The sequence below is a fragment of the Nyctereutes procyonoides genome, unplaced genomic scaffold (assembly GCF_905146905.1).
Source record: "Nyctereutes procyonoides isolate TBG_1078 unplaced genomic scaffold, NYPRO_anot_genome, whole genome shotgun sequence".
Lineage (NCBI taxonomy): Eukaryota > Metazoa > Chordata > Mammalia > Carnivora > Canidae > Nyctereutes > Nyctereutes procyonoides.
Window position 1 is genome coordinate 22,510,568 of NW_026575024.1, and position 22,742 is coordinate 22,533,309.

At 45.4% G+C, this 22,742-nt stretch overlaps 2 protein-coding genes across 3 annotated transcripts in view; one reads left to right on the forward strand and one right to left on the reverse strand.

Moving 5' to 3' along the window:
- SLA2 (Src like adaptor 2) overlaps positions 1-6,195 on the forward strand; it is a 28,474-nt gene extending 22,279 nt beyond the window's left edge. For both annotated transcript variants that reach the window (XM_055301041.1, XM_055301031.1), the window contains exons 6-8: positions 3,594-3,743; positions 4,619-4,751; positions 5,139-6,195. In XM_055301041.1, coding sequence (XP_055157016.1) covers positions 3,594-3,743; positions 4,619-4,751; positions 5,139-5,304 — 449 coding nt within the window. In that variant the 3' untranslated portion in view covers positions 5,305-6,195. The remainder of the gene's footprint in view (positions 1-3,593; positions 3,744-4,618; positions 4,752-5,138) is intronic.
- A 132-nt stretch (positions 6,196-6,327) lies between these two features.
- RAB5IF (RAB5 interacting factor) lies at positions 6,328-16,271 on the reverse strand. The gene is made up of 4 exons (XM_055301093.1): positions 15,927-16,271; positions 14,354-14,457; positions 7,918-8,047; positions 6,328-6,708 (listed from the first exon to the last, which is right to left on the reverse strand). Exons 1-4 carry the CDS (start codon positions 16,038-16,040, stop codon positions 6,667-6,669), a joined length of 390 nt encoding a protein of 129 aa, XP_055157068.1. The 5' UTR covers positions 16,041-16,271; the 3' UTR covers positions 6,328-6,666.
- Positions 16,272-22,742: the final 6,471 nt, after the last annotated feature.

Genomic DNA, 22,742 nt, shown 5'->3' on the forward strand with positions numbered 1-22,742 from the left:
CAGGTCGTGATCCCAGGGTCCTGGGATCAGGCTCTCCACAGGCAGCCTGCTTCTCCCTCTGCCTATGTCTCTGCCTCTCTCAGGAATAAATACATAATATCTTTAAAAAAGTTAAAAATATTTTCTAATTTTGCTTATTTTTTCTTTGATCTTTGAGTTATTCCCAAGTATTTGGGGATTTTTCCAGATATTTTGTTATTAATTTATAATTAATTCTATTGTGGTCAAAGAACATAACTATTTTTAAAAAATATTTTATATATTAATCATGAGAGACACACAGAGAGAGGCAGAGACACAGGCAGAGGGAGAAGCAGGCTCCATGCAGGGAGGTCGACGCGGGACTGGATCCTGGGACTCCAGGATTACTCCCTGAGCTGAAGGCAGACACTCAACCACTTGAGCTACCCAAGCATCCCATATAACTATTTTTTTAAAAAGATTCATTTATTTACTTTTAGGATTTTATTTATTTGACAGAGAGATAGAGCACAAGCGGGGGAATGGCAGAGGGAGATAGAGAAGCAGGCTTCACTGAACAGGGAGTCCGATGCGGGGCCCAATCCTAGCACCCTGGGACATGACCTGAGCCACCCAGGTAGTATAGTCATCCCCACTGTAAGAAAACTATGACACAGAGAACTGTTTATTTATTTGAGAGAGAGAGAGAGAGGCAGCGTGCAGGGAAGGGCAGAGGGATAAGTAGAGGAGACTCTGCATAACAGAGTCTGATGTAAGGCTCGATCTCACCACCCTGAGATCATGACCTGATTTGAAATCAAGTTGGACTCTTAACCAATTGATGCACCCCAAGGATAGAACTACTGATTTCAATTCTTTCAAATTTGTTTTTATGGTTCAGTCTATAGTCTTGAATATTCCATGTGCACTTAAAAGAAAGTATATACTATTGTTGAGTGCTGTGTTCTATGTTGTCAAGTTGGTTATATTGTTCAAGTCTTGTATATCCTTATTAATTTTCTGTCCTATCAAGTACTGAGACAGGAGTGTTGATATGTCCAATTATTATCATGGATGTCTATATCTTCTGTTAATTCTGTCAGTTTTGCTTCAGATATTTTGAATCTCTGCGACTGAGTGCATACAAATTCAGGATTTTGAAATTTTTATTTATTATTTTAATTTATTTATTCATTCATGAGAGACACAGAGAGAGGCAGAGGGAGAAGCAGGCTCTCTGAGGGGAGCCTGATGTGGGACCCAATCCTTGGACTCTGGGAACAAGCCCTGAGCTGAAGGTCAATGCTCAACCACTGAGCAATCCAGGGGTCCCTTTTTTTTTTTTTTTTTTACGTCCCTCTCTTATCTGTTAGTACTCTTGGTCTTGCATTTTGCTTTGCCTGATAGAACTACTCCAGCTTTCCTATTGTTTCATGATACATCTTTTTCCATCCTTTTACTTTTAGCCTGTTTTATTATTCAAAGTGTGTTTATCATATAGTTGAGCCTTGCTTTTTAAAATCCAGTTTGAAAAATCTCTGCTTTTCCTGAGTGGTTAGGCCACTTCCTTAAAGTAAATTCTTCCTAAAATAGAGCAGTGCTTGTGGTTTAGGAAATTCACTCCTGCTTTTTATTGGCATTCCACAGGATAAGGATAAGGGACTGGATCATGGCCTCTTCTTCCGGGTTCTCTGTGCTGTAGTTTTCTTACCTGTAGAGTGGGGATGACTATATTACCTCAAAGCACTGTTAGGAGGATTAGAGGAGCTAATCCACATAAAGCACATAGTAAACACTCACATGAAATCTACCAGTAGGGGCATCTTGGTGGCTTTGTGTTTGCCTTTGCCTCAGGTCATGCTCCAGGGGTCCTGGCATCAGCCCCCTGCTCAGCGGGCAGTCTGCTTCTCCCTCTTCCTTAGCCTGTCACTCCTCCTGCTTGTGCTTTCTCGCTCTCCCTCTGTCAAATAAATAAAAATCTTAAAAAACAAAACAATCTACCAGGAGCTTTAGATCCTAAGACGACAGTAACAAATTATTACTATTATTTCACTGAACACCCTCTCTGTTTGGCTTTGAAGTGTTGGCTTAAGAAATTAATCCCACTTTAGTTAAAAAGTGCTCTCCTGTGTATCTTCTTCTGCTGAAAACTACTATTGCAAGCCTATGTGTTATTTCAGTTTTTTCTCCATTCATTTTTCAACTATGTGCTTTCCTTTGCTAGCCAGTCCTTTTTTTTAAAAAAAAAATTTTTTTTGTTGAAATCCAACCGTACACTTTAATGCATGCATTTTATTGTATAAGTTTTACCTCAATAAAGTTGATTTTTTAAAAAATTTTTATTCATTTATTCATGAGAGAGACAGAGAGAGAGACACAGGCAGAGGGAGAAGCAGCCTCCATGCAGGGAGCCTGATGCGGGACTCGATCCCAAACTCCAGGATCACACCCTGAGCCAAAGGCAGATGCTCAACCACTGAGCCACCCAGGGATCCCAAGACAGTTTATTTTACTTTTTTAAAGGTTTTATTTATTTATGCATGAGAGACAGAGAGAAAGAGGCAGAGACACAGGCAGAGGGAGAAGCAGGCTCCATGCAGGGAGCCGGACGTGGGACTCGACCCCAAGTCTCCAGGATCACACCTTGGGCTGAAGGCAGTGCTAAACCACTGAACCACCGGGGCAGCCTTAAAGTTGATTTTAAAAACTAAAAAAGCGAAACTGGGAAAATTCTGTCACTTACATCAGTGTATATAATGTGTAAGTTAAAGACTAATAAAAAATAAATTTAAAAAAAATTTAAAAAAAAATTAAAGACTAATAATAATGCAACCAACATCCATGTGCCCATGTAGTAGCTTAGGAAATTGTGCAACAGCAATCCTTCTGAAGCCCCTGCCTGCTTCATTATTAATCCTCTATTAACTTATCCTCATAAGCTTTGCCATACATGTATCTCCATGCAATAGTCTTGGCTGCCTCTGAGCTTTAGAGTCATGCCAAATGTATACTTCTGTGACTTGCCGTTTCTTCTCATTTTTAAGATTTTGCTATGCTTATGTGTGTAGTGGTTACTAACTTGTACAGCTCCATATTATTGCCATTCTGTGGCATGCATACAGGCTGTTTGTAGTTTTGGATTTTTCCAAACAAAGCTGCCATGAATATTCTTGTTCATGTATTTTCTAAATTAACATGCTGAGATGAAACTGCTGGTTGTGAGGTACATGTTCAACTAGTTAATGCCAGCTGTTTCCAAAGTGGCTTGTATTAATTTATCTTTCCACCAGTACAGTAAGAATTCCTTCAGCACATCTTTGCTAACATCCACTGACACATTTTCACATTCTAATACTTCTCTGCACACTTAAGTCTGTTAACAGACAACACTTAAATGTTCATGTAACCTGTGCCAGGCCCTGTCCTGAGCACTGTATGATCTCATCCTCACAAGAACCCTATTGATTAAGAACATGTAGTCATTTATGCCCAAGAGAGCAAGTCTTTCTCCCTCCCCTGACTACTTCCCTTTTGTCTGGGCCTAGTGGCCACCTCATCTCTTTCTTCTCCCAAAGTGCGTTGGGATGGGTCCCAGCAGGGCCTCAGTCCTACCCCGAACCTTTCTTCCCCAGGGTGTTACTCCCTGTCAGTCCGCCTCAGCCGCCCTGCGTCGTGGGACAGGATCAGACACTACAGGATCCAGCGCCTTGATAACGGCTGGCTGTACATCTCACCACGCCTCACCTTTCCTTCGCTCCAGGCCCTAGTGGATCATTATTCTGGTATGGTCTTTTCTTGCATCCATTAGACAGGGATGTGGGATCTGGGTAGCAGACGGTTGTGCCCTTGGATAATCTACCTGCTGGAGAACATCCAGACAGGTGGAAGAGGGGCCTCTCCATCCCCATGCCAGTCCCTGTGCTGAGAACGTAGGCCAGAAGCTCCATCTTCATCCCATGCCCTGACAGCCACACAAACCTCCCATGTGAACCTGGGCTGGCACCTCACTTACCATGGTGGTTCGAGTCCAAGGCCTCAGTGACAGGCACAGTTCTCTAAACAAGCCTAGAGCTGTTGCTGTTGTACAGCAGTTCAGTTGATTCTTAGCATTTTCTGGTGCCTGTCCTGTTACACGGACTGGAGGATGCAGCCACTAGGGCATTATCAAAGGGACAGACAGGAAAGACCATCCTGGGAAAATTGATCAGGGGTTTCCTAGAGGGTGGGTTCATGCAGTGGATACTGACAGAACATGTAGGGATTTAAGTATTCTCTAGCTTCTTCCCAAAGCACTGTCTCAATCAGAAACTGCACTCAAAGAGGTCCATCAACGTACCTAAAACCACAGTAAATTAAATCTTCAAAACCTAGCCCAGAGTGACATTGATCTCAGCCCCTAGATCAACAGCTTGAGACTTGTGGAAAAAAAAAAAAGTAATCTCTATACCCAAAGTGGGGCCTGAACTCACAACCCTGAGACTGAGTCATATGCTCTACTGACTGAGCCAGTTAGGTGCCCCCTGTCATTCTTTTTTGAACATGCCCCCACCTGCCAAATGGGGAAAGCCGTCAGGGTGTGTGTGTGTGGGGGGGGGGGGGTTAGGGAGGAAAGCAGGGCTGAAGTCAGCCGTGTCAAGGGTCTAGGTCTCTTTCTCAGAGTTGGCGGATGACATCTGCTGCCTCCTCAAGGAACCCTGTGCCCTGCGGAGGGCTGGCCCACTCCCTGGCAAGTCCACACCCCTACCTGTTACTGTGCAAAGGGCACCACTCAATTGGAAAGAGCTGGACAGGTAAGGGGACCCCTGGAACATGAAGGCAGAACAAAGAAAGACTCACCCCTGGGAACTCACAACCCCAAATGAGCCTGTCACCTGTGGGGACACTGGTGAGCCAGTATGAGTGACCTCGCAGAGACCAAGGCAGGCTCGGCACGACTGTAGGGGGACTGGCAGGAAAAAATGGGAGAGGGTATAGGGCAGGCCCAGACACCAGAGATGGCCAGGATGGAAGGTCATACAAGATGGGGCGGAACAGAAAGCACCAACCCAAGTCAGGCTGGGGTTTTATGTGACAGAACGGGGAGCAACTGGGACTTTTCAGGTGGGGAGAACTTGAGCTGTGTGGTGAGTGCAGGGAGCATGAGACTACTTGACCCAATTCTCTTCCCCTCTCCATAGCTCCCTCCTATTTGCTGAAGCACCTGCAGCAGGGGAGTCCCCTCTCCTCAGCGAGGGGCTCCGGGAGGCCCTCAGCTCCTACATCAGCCTGACCGATGACAGCTCCTTGGAGGATGCCATGGCCCAAAGCAGAGGCCAAAAGGGAATCCAACGCTGCAGCACCTAGACCCCCAGCTCAGCTCAGCCTTAGTACTCCAGAGGCAAATTCAGAGTCCCACCTGTGTCCTCTGTTCCTTCTTCTTAGCCCTAACAAGTCAGTTAACCCTCTCCCAGTGCCATGAACCCACCTGCAACCTCTAGTTCAAATAAATGGACAGGGCTCCAAAGAGACTAAGCCTTTGGGGTTTGACCCAGTTTGACTGGAGTTTAGGATTTCCAGTACCATCTTCCTCCCCTGCCTGATGATCCCCTTCTATACTCCTACAACCCCACCCACTAGGTAGAAACAACCACTAGCATCAAGAAGAAAAAAAAAATCATTTAAAGAGAATTTACCATTCTCAAAAGGCAGGACCGTGGCCCAGAAGGGACAGGAAAGCAGAAGGGATGGATGTCGTACCAGAGCAACAGAACCCAGGATGTCCAGCCTCCACCTGGGGCCCAGAGGAAAGGGGACCTCTCACAGTCCAGGTTCTCAAACAGCCCCATCAAACCTCTTCTCTGGACAGTCCTAGCTTCAAGATCTCTTTCATTTTGTGGCTTATCATTTGAACCTGCCTAGACTTTCCAGGCTACAGTGGCCTTGCCATCTTGTGGTCAAACACAAAATGGCAACTTCTGGGCCTGGCACACTACGGTGAGGTCGGTCATGTCTCTCAGTGCTGGGCAGGGGCATCAGACATCAGTAAGCCTCTCTACACAAAGCCAAGACCACAGCCTACACCAACTCTAGCACTTGATTTCCCTGCTTCCCATTAAGGGAGGCCCAGCTGGAGCTGCTACAGGAGCAGAGAGAGGAGATGGAGGGCAGGGTTCTGAGGCTAGCGGTAAGGTGGGAAAGGCTTTAACGGGTATCATCAACAGATTTTTCAATTAAAGATTTGATTTATTCAAGTACCCAAAAACATTCTACAATTAAAACTGTTATTAGATGCTGCTTGTACTGTGCTATGGACCACGCACATACTGCCACACTGTTTTCAGAAGACTTGAAATGCCATTGATAGTTTTAAAAACTGTACACCTGATGGAGAAATGAGGAAGACAATTTAATGTTTCATCTGGATCCAGAGGTGCATCAAATTAAACGACAGCTCCGATCAGCAAACAGGTGTTTCATGATGATATCCAAGAAATGGTTGGTGATGGACAATTCAGAAATGCTTCCCCAAAAGGCGGATGGTTCTTTAAAAAGTTTCAGATCACAACCCTTGCAGAAAACACTGATGCCCAACACACTGATTCTCAGTCCAGGAAACATGGGTCTTCTAGGTTCCACGTGGCTGGGGTGCCCCTACAATCAGGTTTCTGTGCTGTAACTATGAAGGTCCTTTGGACTGGACAGAGAGCAGGTGGCGTCTGTACACCATCAGTCATAGTGGATGGCAGTGTAAAAAATGATCCAAATAACCTAGAGAGGAGACAAGCAATGTTCATAGGTCACCTGGGTCAATATAGGCCCCTATTCCACAAAACAAAAATGTTACAGATTTAGGATGTGTGCACAGTGGGTTTCCCAGGGACTATCCAATGCATCTGCCTGGAGGCCTAAATAATTGCACTGAAATCAAGCTGTCTCTAACAGAGCCCAAGAAGACCACGCAGCAGTGCTCCCACAGGGACTACAGATAAGCTTCCCTTTCACCCAAGTAACAACTGGAGCACCAGGCAGTAGAGTTATAAAAATATAAAGAAATGATACAGGTAAAGCAGACTGTACTGCTAGTGTTAGGATTAGCAACAAATTGAAAAACCACCATCATATCCTGTCAAATAAAGCAGAGGTTCTCAAAACTGGCTGTTCACTGCAATCTCCTGGGACCTTTAATCCATATGTATGCCCAGGCACTCCCACCCAGAGATTTTGATTTTATGGATTTGGGCTAGAGTCTATAATTTTAAAAAAATTAACAGATACAATTCAAATTTCATAAAGCTCACCTTTGTAAGTATACAATACAAAAAAAAAACATATACACATTAGAGAGGGGGTTTTTAATATATTTACAGGTGCAAAGATCACTAACTGATTCTGGAACGTTATCACCCTCAGTTTCTTCCCATTTCCTTGCCACCCCCTGCCTCCCTCAGCCACTGGCAACCACTAATTTACTTTTTTCTGTGTGGATTTGCCTACTCTGGACATTTCACATAAATGCAATCACACAATGTTTTGTGTCTAGCTTCTTTCACTTAGCATAACGTTTTCAAAAATCATCAAAGTCATAGCCCCTATCAGTACTTTATGCCTCTTTATAATCTACCACTGTATGGATATACAGCGTTTTATTTACCTATTGACCAGGTGATGGTTGTTTGTGCTTTTCTGCTATTATGAATGCCATACACGTATTTTTAAATATTTCTAGTTTCTACGATGCAGCCAGAGTTGAGAATCAGATATAGAAACTGATGACAGGCACTGGGTGCACACACCATAGGGAGGCTACAGTGTGCCACACCAAATCCTTTGAGACAACAGGGTTTGGTGGAGGAAATGCCCACCGTTCCCTGGAGTTTTTTTTTAAAAAATGGTACCCCAATCACACTGTGTAACCCAATCAATGTGCTCCCCGGGAGAAACCACAGGATCCGCTATATAATCGTCAGCTACACATACCATGAACAAGGCAAAAGATGTCATAAATCCTTCTTTGGTGAGCTCCCACGTGCCACCATACTCTTCCTCATCTATCTGCAGGTAGTTGCTGAAGTACAGGTACAGGACTCCTGCGTTGATCACACAGAATCTGGAGGGAGGACAAGCACCGAACACGAGCCACAAGCTCAGAACACTCAGAACTCCCATCACCGTCCCGCCTTACCAGGACCCCCGTCATTGTACAATCAACTATTGTATTATGGCAGCAAGTGAAATAATATGTTAAAAACACCTAGACCCTCAGTGGAGCTGTTCAGTGAGCTGGAGACATAAAGAGCAAGTTTGTTTGTTTTAGATGCCCAGCAAAAAAGGTAAAATAAATAAAGTTCTCCAAGTCCTCTCACAGTAAGACAGAATGGTAGCTGGACCATCCCAAATAGGACGGGCAGTGGACATGGGCCTCCAAGGAGCTCCAGCTGGATGAGATGGCCACGCAAACACGATAGGCTGCTGCTTCATGGCCTCGTGAACAAGCAAGCATACAAAAGCAGCTCCTGCATTAATTCCCAGTGGGAGACCATTTCCAGATATCTGCTGTCTGCTTCTGCACTTGATGCACAGGTAAACACTGAGTTCCTGCCCTCCCTTAGCTATCTATTAGGAGGCCAAAAACAGGAGTGAGCATGGAATTGAAACCAGAGGTTTGTGAGCACCTCCAGGAAGCTCCTGACCCCTTGTATTATATTATTTAACTAATAAAGGATTTAGAATGCAGTGAGGTATAATATTATTACCCTGCTGTACTGATCTCTTGTTATAATCATCATTTAAAAGTAATTTTTATAAAGTTATTAAGACTTTCTTTCTGATCTTCCTAGTTACAGCATCTAATCTAACGGGGAACTGTTGGTCTTAGGCCACACTGCTCCTGAAGGCTATGGTAGAAAAATGCAAAGAACTGGTTCCTCCTAATGGATGAAGTGTGGGCTGGTGTGGGGGAGGCAGTACAATGATGCTGAGGAGGTCAATCAGTACAAGGGATGGGGGCAGACCCTGAGGCTATTTAAACAAGGTGGGGGGATCCCTGGGTGGCGCAGCGGTTTGGCGCCTGCCCTTGGCCCAGGGTGCGATCCTGGAGACCCGGGATCAAATCCCACGTCGGGCTTCCGGTGCATGGAGCCTGCTTCTCCCTCTGCCTGTGTCTCTGCCTCTCTCTCTGTGACTATCATAAATAAATAAAAAATTTTAAAAAAAATAAATAAACAAGGTGGGGATGAGACAGGTATACAGATGTCAGAAGTCTAGTTTTTGTTTTAAATATTTTATTTTTATTTTTTTTAAGATTTTATTTATTTATTCATGAGAGACACAGAGACATAGGCAGAGAGAGAAGCAGGCTCCATGCAGGGAGCCCGAACGTGGGACTCGATCTGGGGACTCCAGGATCACGCCCTGTGTCGAAGGCAGGCGCTCACCACTGAGCCACCCAGATGTCCCTAAAGATTTTAAGTTATCTCTATACCCAACCTTGAACCCATGACCCTGAGATCAAGAGTCACATGCTCTTTTGGGTGAGCCAACCAGGCGCCCCAGAAGCCTAGTCTGTGAGCAGTTAAGAGTATGGGCTTTCTCATGAATGGGGGGAAAAGGAGCTTGGAAACTGGTTTCGACTTGTACCATGTTTTAGGATGTGAGCAGAAATAGAACTTGAGGACAGGAACTGGGAAAATGGCTGAATGAGGAGGTAGGTAAGAGACCCAAAGACTTCAAGCCTAAGGGTCTAGGAGTATAATGGTTCCAGTAACAGAAGCAGGAAGTCAGGAAGAACAGGTTTTTCTTGGATTTCACACAAAATACAGTCATTGGTCTGGCCATGTTGTGGCCACATCCTTATTTTTTGCCAGAAATCTTGGGACCAATCTGGCTGTCTCCCTCTGTCAGTTTCATATTGTTTCATTTCTTAAAGATTTATTTAAGAGGCTGAGAGACTGAGAGAACAGAGGGAGGAGCAGGAGAGGGAGAGAATCCTCAAGCAGACTCCCTGCTGAGTGCAGGACCCTGAAATCATGACCTGAGCTGAAATCCAGAGCCGGGCACCCAATGGAGTTCATTTTGGACAGGCCGTTAGTGGTTCCAGACAGAGACTACTAGTAGGACTCAAATATTACCCTGGAACTCAGCTAATAAACTAGGCCTGGAGAATGAGACTCATTGAGAGTCTGTGGCTATAAATGTGGCTGCTTGGGACGCCTGGGTGGCTCAGCAGCTTGAGTGTCTGCCTTCAGCTCAGGGTGTGATCCTGGGGTACAGGATCTAGTCCCACATCAGGCTCCTTGTGGGGAGCCTGCTTCTCCCTCTTCCTGTGTCTCTGCCTCTGTCTCTCGTGAATAAATGAATAAAATCTTAAAAAAAAAAAGTGGCTGCTTAGTGATAGGAGGAACAGGGAAATATAAGGAAAAGGAGAGGGATGCCTGGGTGACTCAGTGGTTGAGTGTCTGCCTTTGGCTCAAGGCATGATCCTGGGACTGAGTCCCACATTGGGCACCCTGCATGGAGCCTGCTTCTCCCTCTGCCTGTGTCTCTGCCCCCTTCCCCCCCTCCCTGTGTCTCGGAAAAGGACATAAGGGACATAAGGGATGAGAGAGAGAAAAGAGCTAACAGGGCCTGCCTTCCAAGGGTCACACACTAAGTAGCAAGTGAAGTCACAGAAACAAAGGCATTTATTTAAATGTCTAGTGGTCAAGGGGGAGGGGTCAGAAAGGATTGGAGGGGTTCACACTGAGCTTAAAGTATGAGCATAAACCCTATATTGTAAATGCGAGGAAGAGAACTACATAGCAGATGTGCAAAAAAAAAATGAACGTGTTGGATTGAGGGGGTGGGGGAAAAACCTTAAAAAGATTCTCCAATGCATTCTTAAAAAACTCTATCCTAAAATTTTTTTTTTTTTAAAGATTTTATTTATTTATTCATGAGAGACAGAGACATAGGCAGAGGGAGAAGCAGGCTCCATGCAGGGAGCCCAACGTGGGACTCGAACCCAGGACTCCAGGACCACACCCTGGGCTGAAGGCGGCATTAAACCACTGAGCCACCTGGGCTGCCCTATCCTAAAAATTTCAATCAGAATTTTAACAAAAAGGCAAGCCCGGGATCCCTAGGTGGCGCAGCGGTTTAGCGCCTGCCTTTGGCGCTAAACCCTCCATGGCGTGATCCTGGAGACCCGGGATCGAATCCCACGTCGGGCTCCCAGTGCATGGAGCCTGCTTCTCCCTCTGCCTATGTCTCTGCCTCTCTCTCTCTGTGTGTGACTATCATAAATTAAAAAAAAAAAAAAAAAAAAAGGCAAGCCCAGTGGTTCAGCAGTTTAGCACCACCCTCAGTCCAGGGCCTGATCCTGGAAACCTGGGATCAAGTCCTATGTTGGGCTCCCTGCATGGAGCCTGCTTCTCCCTCGGCCTGTGTCTCTCATGAATAAATAAATAAAGTCTTAAAAAAAAAAAAAAAGAATTTTAACAAAATAATGAATCTCTAACAAATACTCTGATTTCAGGGCTGGAAGATTATATAACAGTGGTAACGTATGAATGACCCTACTTTCAAGGTTTGGTAGGAATTCATTTCAGGTTTTAAAAAATTTTAGGGACGCCTGGGTGGCTCAGTGGTTGAGCGTCTGCCTTCAGCTCGGGGAATGATCCTGGTGTCCCAGGATCAAGTCCCACGTCTAGGCTCCCTGCATGGAGTCTGCTTCTCTCTCTGCCTATGTCTCTGCCTCTCTCTGTATGTGTCTTTCATGAATAAATAAATAAATAAAATCTTTTTAAAAAATTAAAAAATAATTTTAAAAATTTTAATAAGCATTCACTGAGCACTATTAATCATAATGCTCTATGAGAGAAGCAGGAAGGGACGGATAGTGCTCCCTCCTCTCTGATGATGCAAAACCTCAGAACTGAGAAAATGGTTTTACCTTAATATGCCCTCATTGTCGCCACACCAGAAATGAAAAGAAGCCAAGGTGGGGTCTGGACAGAGGGCAGTAAGGCAGGAAGTAGAGGAGATGGTCACCAGAACTGAGCACCAGAGCCATTCTGTCCTAAGCCCAGGCAACTGGGTCAGACAGATGAAGGAGAGGGAATGTGTGTGGAAAAATCAATGTCCTTGGGCCCTTTCCAAGAGCAAGGGGAAAGGTGCCAACCAAAGGAGGAAAGGGATTTGTTTTGAGTGAGAAAAAATGGCTCTGGCATGAGAGCATGGGACTGAACTCCAGGAAACAGGCAGTCCTGAGAAAGTGGCACTATGGGTGAACTACTCCAAGGCGAACTCACTCCCAAACACCTCCTTTCCTGTTTTCTCAATAGCAATTTTTAGCACTCTTTGTATAGCTAATCATATGATTGCAGTGAACCATTTATGGAGTGCATATGATGTCCTAAGCACTACATTTAGGAATTTATTCTTTGCATTATCTTATTTAGTTCACACATTAAGTTTAGAAGAGAGTACTTTTAATGCCCCTTTATTCATTCATTCATTCATTCATTCATTCATTCATTTATTTATTTCATAGAGAGAAAAAGAGGCAGAGACACAGGAGGGGGAGAAGCAGGCTCCATGCCGGGAGCCTGATGTGGGACTCGATCCCAGGACTCCAGGATCACGCCCTGGGCCAAAGGCAGGCGCTAAACCACTGAGGCACCCAGGGATCCCCAGTGCCCCCTTTTAATGAGAGAATGGAAGCTCAGAGAGGTGAGCCCCAAACCTATGTTGCTTGAAAGTGGCAAAGCTGGAACTTGAATCCGAAGCGTTCTACAGTGAAAAAAAAGAAAAGAAAAGAAAAGAAAGAAAAGAAAAGAGAAAAGGAAAAGGAAAAGGAAAAGGAAAAGAAAAGAAAAGAAAAGAAAAGAAAGAAAAGGCAAAGGAGAGATCTCTAGGCAGCTTAACTCATCTGCCACAGTGGAAAGAATACTAAGCTAACTCTGGTCTAGGTTATACTATTCCTGGATTTGGTGACTTCAGAGAAATCTCAGGAATCCTGCAAGCTAAGATACGGGCAAGGGGTCTGAACCAGTGTTATCCTCTCCTAGAAAAGTGACTGTGTGAAGATAGGAGACTCCCTCTTGTCTTTAGACTGCCTTCCCCCTTTCTCTGACCTTTTATCTGCCTTTTCTTTCACAGAAAGCTCAGATGGGATGACCAACATTCTAAAGAGTATTTATATACCTCCTCCAACCGGGGAAGACTTCTATGACCCCCAGGTCCTGTGTCTCCTCAGCATCATTCAGAATTTACCACCTACCCAGTCTGTCAAAGTTAGGCAAAGCATAACTCTTACTCCTTTCCTTGGTCAAATGCTTTCCTCAGTACCATAAATCAGAAACTTTGTTAGAAGAGGGGACTGTACATTCCTTTTGGGTTATCTTCTGAAAAAAATAACTCACAGGACTTTGAAATCTATTTCACCCTAGGGTGAGGGAATAACAGATGTGATCACCCCTAAAACAACCAATGTGATGGTCCATGGGCAGGGATCACAGTTTCTATTCCCTGTGTGAAAAAAAGAAAAGCTCAAAGGCTTGCCTGCCCATTTGTCACTGTAGCTTACCCACAATTCCTATCTTGACACAACTCCTACACCTCCTTTTAATTCAATCTGGTGGGCATGTGGACTCATCACTTTCAGTCACTTGTTAACAAGCTGAGCCAAGACCAGGGGCCAGTGTCAACTGTGCTGCCACTGGCCACAGAAACACAGTAAAAAGTAGAGGGCCCAACCTCCTACTTTTTCACTGCTTTTAAAAAGGTAGGGATCTGAAATAACTTCTGCCAAAGCCAAGATCCAGGACACCCAGCACACTGCCAATCACAAGGGAGTGGTCATCTAGTATAGAAATTCCTCTACTTTCCAAATTTCCACTGGCACAAAGGTCATGCTGGAACTAGATGCCTGCCACCAGTAGGCAATCCAGTAGCTTTGGACCCATGAACGAATGGACTAGCCCTGTCTTCAAAAAGATAACACGTCTAATCTAAGATGCTCCCAGGCCTGCTGAACTGAAGAGTGCTGCACCAGACCCAGGAGTGCCATCATAGGGCTACTTTTTTGCTTTTGTCACTTCTCTCTCTCTCTCTTTTAAAGATTTTATTTATTTATTCATGAGAGACACACAGAGAGAGGCAGAGACCCAGGCAGAGGGAGAAGCAGGCTCCATGCAGGGAACCTGACGTGGGACTTGATCCTGGGTCCCCAGGATCATGCCCTGGGCCAAAGGCGGCACTAAACCGCTGAGCCACCCGAGCTGCCCTCTTTTGTCACTTCTCTTTCTCACACATACAGAGTCATATTAAGGGGGAAAAAAATCCTCCAACTTAGCAATAGCCTTTTCCATAAAAACAAAACAAAATCTCTATTTGAAAAGAAATATCATGAAAATGCAAGATACCCAAGACTTACCCTGCTATTCCCAAGAAACCTCGCAATGGTAACACTCCCCAAATGACACCTAGGACTACAGCAATGATCTGTCGGAACCAGTATATCACATCTAAAAATTCATCCTGTAGAAAGAAAGAAAGAATGCATGCATTATCTGCAGTAGGTGCCACACGAGAGCCTCTGTAATAGGTAAAGAATAAAAAAGCTTTCTGCTAAGAAACACATATTCCAGAGAAATGTCTCCAAGAACAATAGTGTGTAGTTTTCTGATCTCTAGCTCTTCTTATACTAAAACCTTTTTTTTTTTTTTTTATTAAAGAACATACTTAGTTATCTTAAATGATGACTTCTGGGCCTGAGTGCTAAATAAAAATTTTTAGAAAAATTTATTTTTTTTTTTTTAGGAGCTTCAAAAATGAAATGGCTTGGGATGAAATGGCTGTGGTAACTGTGCTACTGGTCACTGAACACTCGGGTCTGACCCTCAGAGGGGAGACCATAGACAGAAGCACCATCTTCCTGCACAGTGAATTCTAAGTCACAAAGAAAGGAATCAGAAACAAAAGTGAAGGCAGGTGCCAGCGTATCTAATTTTCACACGAAGACTCAGGTTTCTGACCCGCCCCAGATTGCAGAAACCAGTCCTTGTACAAGAAGAAAAGAAAGAGAAATGACACAGCACATCAGAAAGGTTTTACAAGAGCTGGGCAGGGCCAGGGGCAGGACAAGGGCACCTTCAGGAAGTACCTCCCATCCTCCCATCTTACAGGAACTCCAGGAAGGAAAACCCACTTCATCAGTCCAGAAAAACAAGGGGAAAATACTACAAATATAACATTCTCTTCAGGCCAACTGGAGTCAGGCTGTTTGTGTTGGTGCCTTCCAGGTCATGAAGCAGGGCTGGGGAGTGCCTATGCTCCGATCTGAAAGCGTGTGACCAGTGAAAACGTCTAGAAGCCCTGACGGTTCCTCACACACATTTGGGGTTTACCCCCTCGCCTTCCCTCTGTCACATACACACCCTCTGAGAGCGGGCCTCGGTCTCCCCTCTCACAGTGACTGAGGCATTCAGGATTTCCCATTCAATAAAAAGCCAGAGGCAGCAGCTCACCTCTAGCGAGCCTCCTCAACTGTAAACGCTTCCATGCACCACGGTATACCCCCCTTTCCAGAGCTGTTCCGACAACTGGGTGGAGAGAACCCCCGGCAGAAAGTCCACAGAAGACTGTTACCGTTACACTTCGCGCTAACGACTGCATGAAGTAATGAATTCGAAGACAAGTCGCTTACTCAAGATCCTACTGGCAGTAAAAGGCGACGGTGGAACTCGGCTCACGCCCTGCCCGCGGGTGGCAGCTCCTGTGCCCCCCTCGCTGCTTCCCGCGTGACCCCCGCGGCTTCACGCTTAGGCCGCCCTGCGGTGAGCCCGGAGCCCAGCCAGGTTCGCCGCGACACCCTTGGGCCGCCCCCCCCCACCAACCCGAACACTCGGCCGCGCCCGAACCGCGCAGGGGCAGGCTCGGGCCTGTCCACTGGTCCCCGAGTCCCAGCCGGCACCTCGAACCTGCGCCCTCGCCGGGCCCCACCGCACCTTGTCCTCCCAGGCCGCGTCGCTCCGCAGCACCTTGCTCCACACGGACACTTTGAGGGCCCCGTTGGCCAGCTGCGGCTGCGGCGGCTCCTCCTTTCGCCGCCCGCCGCTCATCCTCCCGTCGCGCCGCCCGGGCCGGGCCTGGGGCGCGCGGGCCAGGCCAAAAGGAGTCGGAGTCTGGGGTCGCGGGTCACGACGCGCAGGGCGGCGGCGGCGGCGGCAGCAGCGACAGAACCGGCGGTCGGGGTCGGTAGCGCGGCGCGGCTGCCCTCACTCGGCCGAGACACCGGCTCAGCTCGCTCTCGCTCGCTCAGCCGAGACCTGGCGCTGCGGGGGGAGGAGCAACGTAGCGCCGCGCATCCTCCCGCCGACGAACCCACGCAGCCAATCGGCAGCCGTGCAGCCGGCACCTCGGCGCATGCGCCCTACGCGTGACGGAAGTGACGCCAAGTTTCCCCCAGGCGCTCGGTAGGGTGCGAGGGAAGGGACAATTTAGGTGGGGATGGTGACGCGAGCGCGAGGAGGCGCTGTGGAGATTGGAGAACCACGTCCATCTGAATGGGGAGCCGAGGTTAGAGTCGAGCGTCCCCAAGAGCAGTGGGGCAGAACGCGGCCCTGTTTCCCCGCGTCTCTTCGAGCCCCCCAACTGGCTGCCCGGGAGCCCTGGGCTGCCTCTCGGGACTTAGCCCCTGCTTGTTTTCCTCCCCTAACCCCTGCAAAATTCCTTAGGACTCTGCTCAGGATGTAAACTGTTTTCTGTATTAATTTAGTGTCTTATCTTGAGCCAGCACCTTCTTTTGGCAAATGTGAGGTCCAAACCTGAGATCGAGAGGGGAAACGATTTTCTAAGGATCTGTAGCAACGTGGAAGCGGCTGAGAACTCCTGGGCCGGGCGGGGCAGGAGTGCAGAAAGTATCAGCTATTAGAATACGTGAGGATTCATCTATCGGGTCCTCCCTGTGTGCTAGGACGGTGGTTCACGGCGTGTGCGTCTGGACTGCCAGAGGTGCGTTCTCAGACCCCACCGCAGAACTGCCGAATCAGGAATTTTGGGAGTGGGGCCCATAATGAGCATTTTAGTGAGCCCTTCTGGTGGTGCCATGCGCATTGTACTTAGGTAATAAATTGAGACCAAGGCACTTCTGTGTGGTGGGTTTAAAGAGGCAGACTAACTTGTCTAGAATCACTCAACTAGTACCCTGGGTGTGTCTGACTCCGAAAGCTGTACTCTTAACCTTAAGCTTTCAGTCTTAAGGAATGTCAGTGAGGTCAGAACATCCTCTGTAGGGGCACCTGGGTGGCCCAGTGGGTTAAGCGTCTGCCTTCAGCTCGGGTCATGATCCCAAGGGTCCTGGGATTGAGCCCACATAGGGCTCCCAGCTCAGCAAGGGGAATGGGGGTGGTCTGCTTCTTCCTCTCTCTCTGCCTCTCTCCCTGCTTGTGCTCTTTCTCTCTCTGTCAAATAAATAAATAAAATCTTTAAAAAAATCCTTTGTATACCTGTCGACATTGACCTGTAGTTCTCCCCCTAGGTGAGCAAAGAATCTCCTAGGGAGCTTCTTCAGAATTCTATAGTTAGTGCTTTCAACCACAACTCAATTCCAAGATCCTCTTTCAATAAGTTGTGTGAGGTTGGACCCCCAAAGCATAGCAACAGACACTACTCTGTCTGGACCTAGGGGAAAGGCCCTATACCTAATATGGGTGCACACCTTTAGTCCTCTGACTTTCACATGGATCTTATTTTTTTCAGCCTTGCCTTTTTTCTGAACCATGTTCCCTCCCTTATGCAAAACTATGGTAAAGCCTAACTAGCTCATTCCAGTTTGAAAGTGTGCCATTGGTATAGAACTTCTTTTACAGATTCCCTGGGCGCATGCAGTGCTGGAGACAAACTGATCATTCATTCTGTCGTAGAATGTTGGAAGAAATCATAGCCCAAAATCAAAGACAGAAAAGGTAAGTTTTCAGTCCACTGGATCTGGCGGTAAAGGTTTGTAATGGGGAGTTTGATCTGGAGGGTTAGGGAAGACAGAGCTCCGAAGGAAGAGTAGGAGTTAAGCGGAAGAGGGAAAGGAAGAGAAGAGAGCATGCTAGGAGATGAAACCATGTCAGCTACTGGTAGGGAACAAAACCACAAATTGGGAACGAGTGGGAGGGACGTGCTGAAGAATTTGTTTTTTCCAGTTCTTTTGAAAAATAATTGACATGCATCACTGTATAAGTTTAAGGCCTACCACTTGATGGTTTGATTTACATCTGTTGTGAAATGAACACCATAATAGGTTCAGCTAATCTCCATCCTCTCATATAGATACAATGAAAAGAAGAAAGAAAAAAAATTTTTTTGTGATGAGAACTCTTAGGATTTATTTTTTTTTAAGATTTTATTTATTTATTCATAGAGACACAGAGAAAGAGAGAGAGGCAGAGACACAGGCAGAGGGAGAAGCAGGCTCCATGCAGAGAGCCCAGCGCAGGACTCAATCCAGGGTCTCCAGGATCACGCCCTGGGCTGCAGGTGGCGCTAAACCGCTGCGCCACTGGGGCTGCCCAGGATTTATTCTTTTAACAAATTTTCAGTATATCTGTACAGCATTGTTAGCTATAGTCATCATGTTGTACCTTACATCCTTACATTTATTTATCTTACCTTACATCCTTACCTTACCTTACATCCTTACATTTATTTATCTCAACTGGAAGTTTGTTTTAAAGATTTATTTATTTATTTATTCATAGAGACACAGGCAGAGGGAGAAGCAGGCTCTATGCAGGGAGCCTGACATGGGACTCAATCCTGGGTCTCCAGGATCACACCCTGGGCTTCAGGAGGCGCTAAACCGCTGCGCCACCAGGCCCGCCCTCAACTGGAAGTTTGTATCTTTTAACTGCTTTCTCTGTTTTCTCCTCCCCTCAACCATCCACCTGTGATAACCACAAGTCTGATCTCTTTTTCTCTGAGTTATTTATTTATTTATTTATTTAAAAAAAATTTTAATTTTTATTTATTTATGATAGTCACACACACACACACAGAGAGAGAGAGAGAGAGAGAGAGAGAGAGAGAGAGAGAGAGAGATGCAGAGACACAGGCAGAGGGAGAAGCAGGCTCCATGCACCGGGAGCCCGACGTGGGATTAGATCCCAGGTCTCCAGGATCGCGCTCTGGGCCAAAGGCAGGCGCTAAACCGCTGTGCCACCCAGGGATCCCTGAGTTTGTTTTTTAAGATTCCACATGTAAATGAGATCCATAAGGTATTGGTCTTTCTCCATCTGACTTATTTCACTCAGCATAAACCTCCAAGGTCCATACATATTGTCACAAATAGTAGGATTTCCTCATTTTTTGGTGGCTGGATAATCTTCCATGATGTGTATACCACAACTTCTTGATCCACTCATTTGTTGATGGACACCTAGTTGTATCTACTTGGTTTTTGTAAATAATGCTGCTGTGAACATGGAGCTACAGATATCTTTTTGAATTAGTGTTTTTATTTCCTTATTTCTTAGTGTTATATATTCCCAGAAGTGGAATTGCTGGATCATGGGGTATTTCTATTTTTAATTTCTTGAGGATCTTCCATATTGTTTTCCACAGTGGCTACACCAATTTATATTCCTACCAACAGTGCATAAGGGCTCTTATTTAATTTATTTATTTATTTATTTATTTATTTATTTATTTATTTATTTATAAAGATTATTTATTTATTTATTCATGAGAGACACAGAGAGAGAAAGAGGCAGAGACACAGGCAGAGGGAGAAGCAGGCTCGATACAGGGAGTCTGATGTGGGACTCCGGGATCATGCCCTGGGCTGAAGGCGGCGCTAAACCACTGGGCCACTGGGGCTGCCCAGGGGCTCACTTTTAAAGAAAAAAAAAAAAAAAGACTTACAGTCACTCAGGAGATAGGTGGGGGCACTGAAGATGGAGAAAATTCGAATAAAATGGTAAATTCTTTATTAAACTTATTTTTTTTACTTGCTATAAAATATACATTATAAAATTTATGATTTTTTTTAAAGATTTTATTCATTTATTCATGAGAGACACACACACACAGAGAGGCAGAGACACAGGCAGAGGGAGAAGCAGGCTCCATGCAGGGAGCCCGACGTGGGACTCGATCCTGGGTCTCCAGGATCAGGCCCTGAGCCAAAGGCAGACGCTCAACCGCTGAGCCACCCAGGGATTCCCTAAAAATTATGATTTTTAAGTGTATAGTTTGGTGGTACAAGGAAGTACATTTACTTTGTTTTGCCACCACCATCCATTTTCAGAACCCTTTCATCTTGCAAAACTGAAAGTTTTGTGCCCTGACACTATTAACTCTCCAGTCTCAGCCCCCAGCAACTACCTATTTTACTTTCTGTCCCTAAATTTGACTAAGTACCTCATAAGAGTGGAATCACATCATGTTAGTCTTTTTCTAATTGGCTTATTTCAGTTAGCATACTCTCTGCAGGATTCATCCATGGGATAGCTTATGTCAGAACTTTCTTCCTTTTTTAAGGCTGAATAATAACTTTGTTAAATATTCATTAGGTGTTCATTGTATATATTGTTAACCTTAAAAGTAAAATTCACTTATTTTACCAGCAAAAATAAGTTTATTTGGGAATAGCAGAGTGCTGCAATTTGGGACATGCAAACTACAGCAAAATGATAGGCAAGTCTGGAGAACAAAGGAAAAAAACTTGCTTTTTTTTTAAAAGATTTTATTTATTAATTTGAGTGAGAGAGAAAGAACACATGGGGGGAAAGAGAGAAGAGGAGGGGAGAGGGAGAAGCAGAGGGGAGAGGGAGAAGCAGAGGGGAGAGGGAGAAGCAGGCTCCCCACCAAGCTGGGAGTCCCAACTACTTGGAGCTCCATCCCAGGACTCTGGAATCATGACCTGACCCAAAGGCAGATGGAGAAAAACTTGCTTTTATAAAGGAAAGGGAGTTGGGAGGGGCTTTTTTAAACAAACAGTCCAAGCTGGAATAAGGTAGGAGTTTGAAGTATAGTGGCTTTTCATTGGCCATAATAGTTGTAACAGTCTCTCATTGACTGGGCTGTTGCTGGGAGAAGAGAAAATCTTTCTTCTTCCTGCTGAGATAGTAAAGAATAGGCTTTTTTCTTTTGGGAGTACAAAGTAGGTCTCTTTCTGTTGAGGTCTGCAATTGATGAGGACTTATAACTGTGAGAGCTCCTCCTGCTGGCCTCCCAACTCCATTTTATTTTATTATATCATTTTTTAAAATGACTTTTTAAAATTTATTTTTTATTTTTAAAAGAACTGCTACACTCAGTGTGGGACTCAAACTCACAACCCTGAGATCAGAGTCACACGTCTACCTATTGAGCCAGCGAGGTGCCCTCCATCTCCATTTTTTTAAAAATTTATTTGAGAGAGAGGGAGAGCATGCACTAGTGCATACATGGGGGAAGAGGCAGAGGGATAGAGAGAGGAAGAGAATCTCAAACAGACTCTCCACTGAGCTCAGAGCCCAATGTGGGGCTCTATCCCATGACCCTAAGATCATAACTTGAGCTGAAATCAAGAGTTGGCCACTTGACTGAGCCACCCAGGTGCCCCCCATCTCCATTTTAAATAAGCTTTCCTTTATTCAGTTTCAAAATATATACCTTATTGTTATTTGTTTATCTATTTTTTTAAAAGATTTTATTATCCATAAGAGACAGAGAGAGAGGCAGAGACACAGGCAGAGAGACAAGCAGGCTCCATGCAGGGAGCCCGACGCGAGACTCGATCCTGGGTCTCCAGAATCACGCCCTGGGCCAAAGGCAGACGCCCAACTGCTGAGCCACCCAGGCATCCCTTGCTCATCTATTGAGGAACACTTAGGCTGCTTCTACCTTTTTGCTGTTGTGAATAAAGTTACTATGAACATGAGTATACAGAAATCTGTTTATGTCCCTAGTTTCAATTCTGTGGGGTATATACCCAGTGTAGAATTGCTGGATCATGTGATAATTCTCTTTTTAATTAAAAAAAATTTTATCTATTTATTTGACAGAGAGAGAGAGAGAGAGAGAGAGAGAGCAAGCAAGGAGAGCAGGAGAGGGAGAAGCAGGCTCCTCGCTGAGCAGGAAGCCTGATGTGGGGCTCAATCCCAGGATTTTGGGATCGTGGCCCGAGCTGAAGGTAGTTGCTGAACAGACTGAGCCACCCAGGCACCCCTCTTTTTAATATTTTGAGGAACAACCATATTGTTTTCTATAGTGGCTGTACCATTTTTCATTTCAACCAACAGTATGCAAGAGTTCCAATTTCTCCACATTCTTGTCAATACTGGTTGTTTTTTTTTTTAAGATTTTTAAAATTTATTTGAGAAAGAAAGAGTACACATGAGTTGGGGAGGAGGGGCAGAGGGAAGGGAAGAAGCTACTCCCTACTCAGCAGGGAGTTGGACAGGGGGCTCTGACACGGAGCTCAATCCCAGGACCTTGAGATCATGACCTGAGCCAAAGACAGACACTTAACCAACTGAGCCACCCAGGTGCCCTGAGGTTTTGTTTTTTTCAGATTTATTTATTTATTTATTTATTTATTTATTTATTTATTTATTTATTTATTTATTTATTTTTAAAATTTATTGGAGAGAGAGAGAGAGAGCACAAGTAGGGGGAGTAGCAGAGGGAGGGGGAGAAGCAGACTCCCTGCTGAGCAGGAAGTCCTTGATCAGGGTCTTGATCACAGGATCCTGAGATTGTGAACTGAGCCAAAGGCCAAAGACACTTAACTGACTGAGCTACCCAGGTGCCCCAATAGTAGTATCCTTTGATATGCAAAAGTTTTTAAT

Excerpts from the sequence above, each read along its gene's own strand:
- RAB5IF (XM_055301093.1), bottom strand. The coding sequence starts at position 16,040 with ATGAGCGGCGGGCGGCGAAAGGAGGAGCCGCCGCAGCCGCAGCTGGCC. Across the intron at positions 14,458-15,926 it reads ACGCGGCCTGGGAGGACAAG|GATGAATTTTTAGATGTGAT; the intron begins GTGCGGTGGGGC and ends TTCTTTCTACAG. Across the intron at positions 8,048-14,353 it reads GGTTTCTTGGGAATAGCAGG|ATTCTGTGTGATCAACGCAG; the intron begins GTAAGTCTTGGG and ends TCCTCCCTCCAG.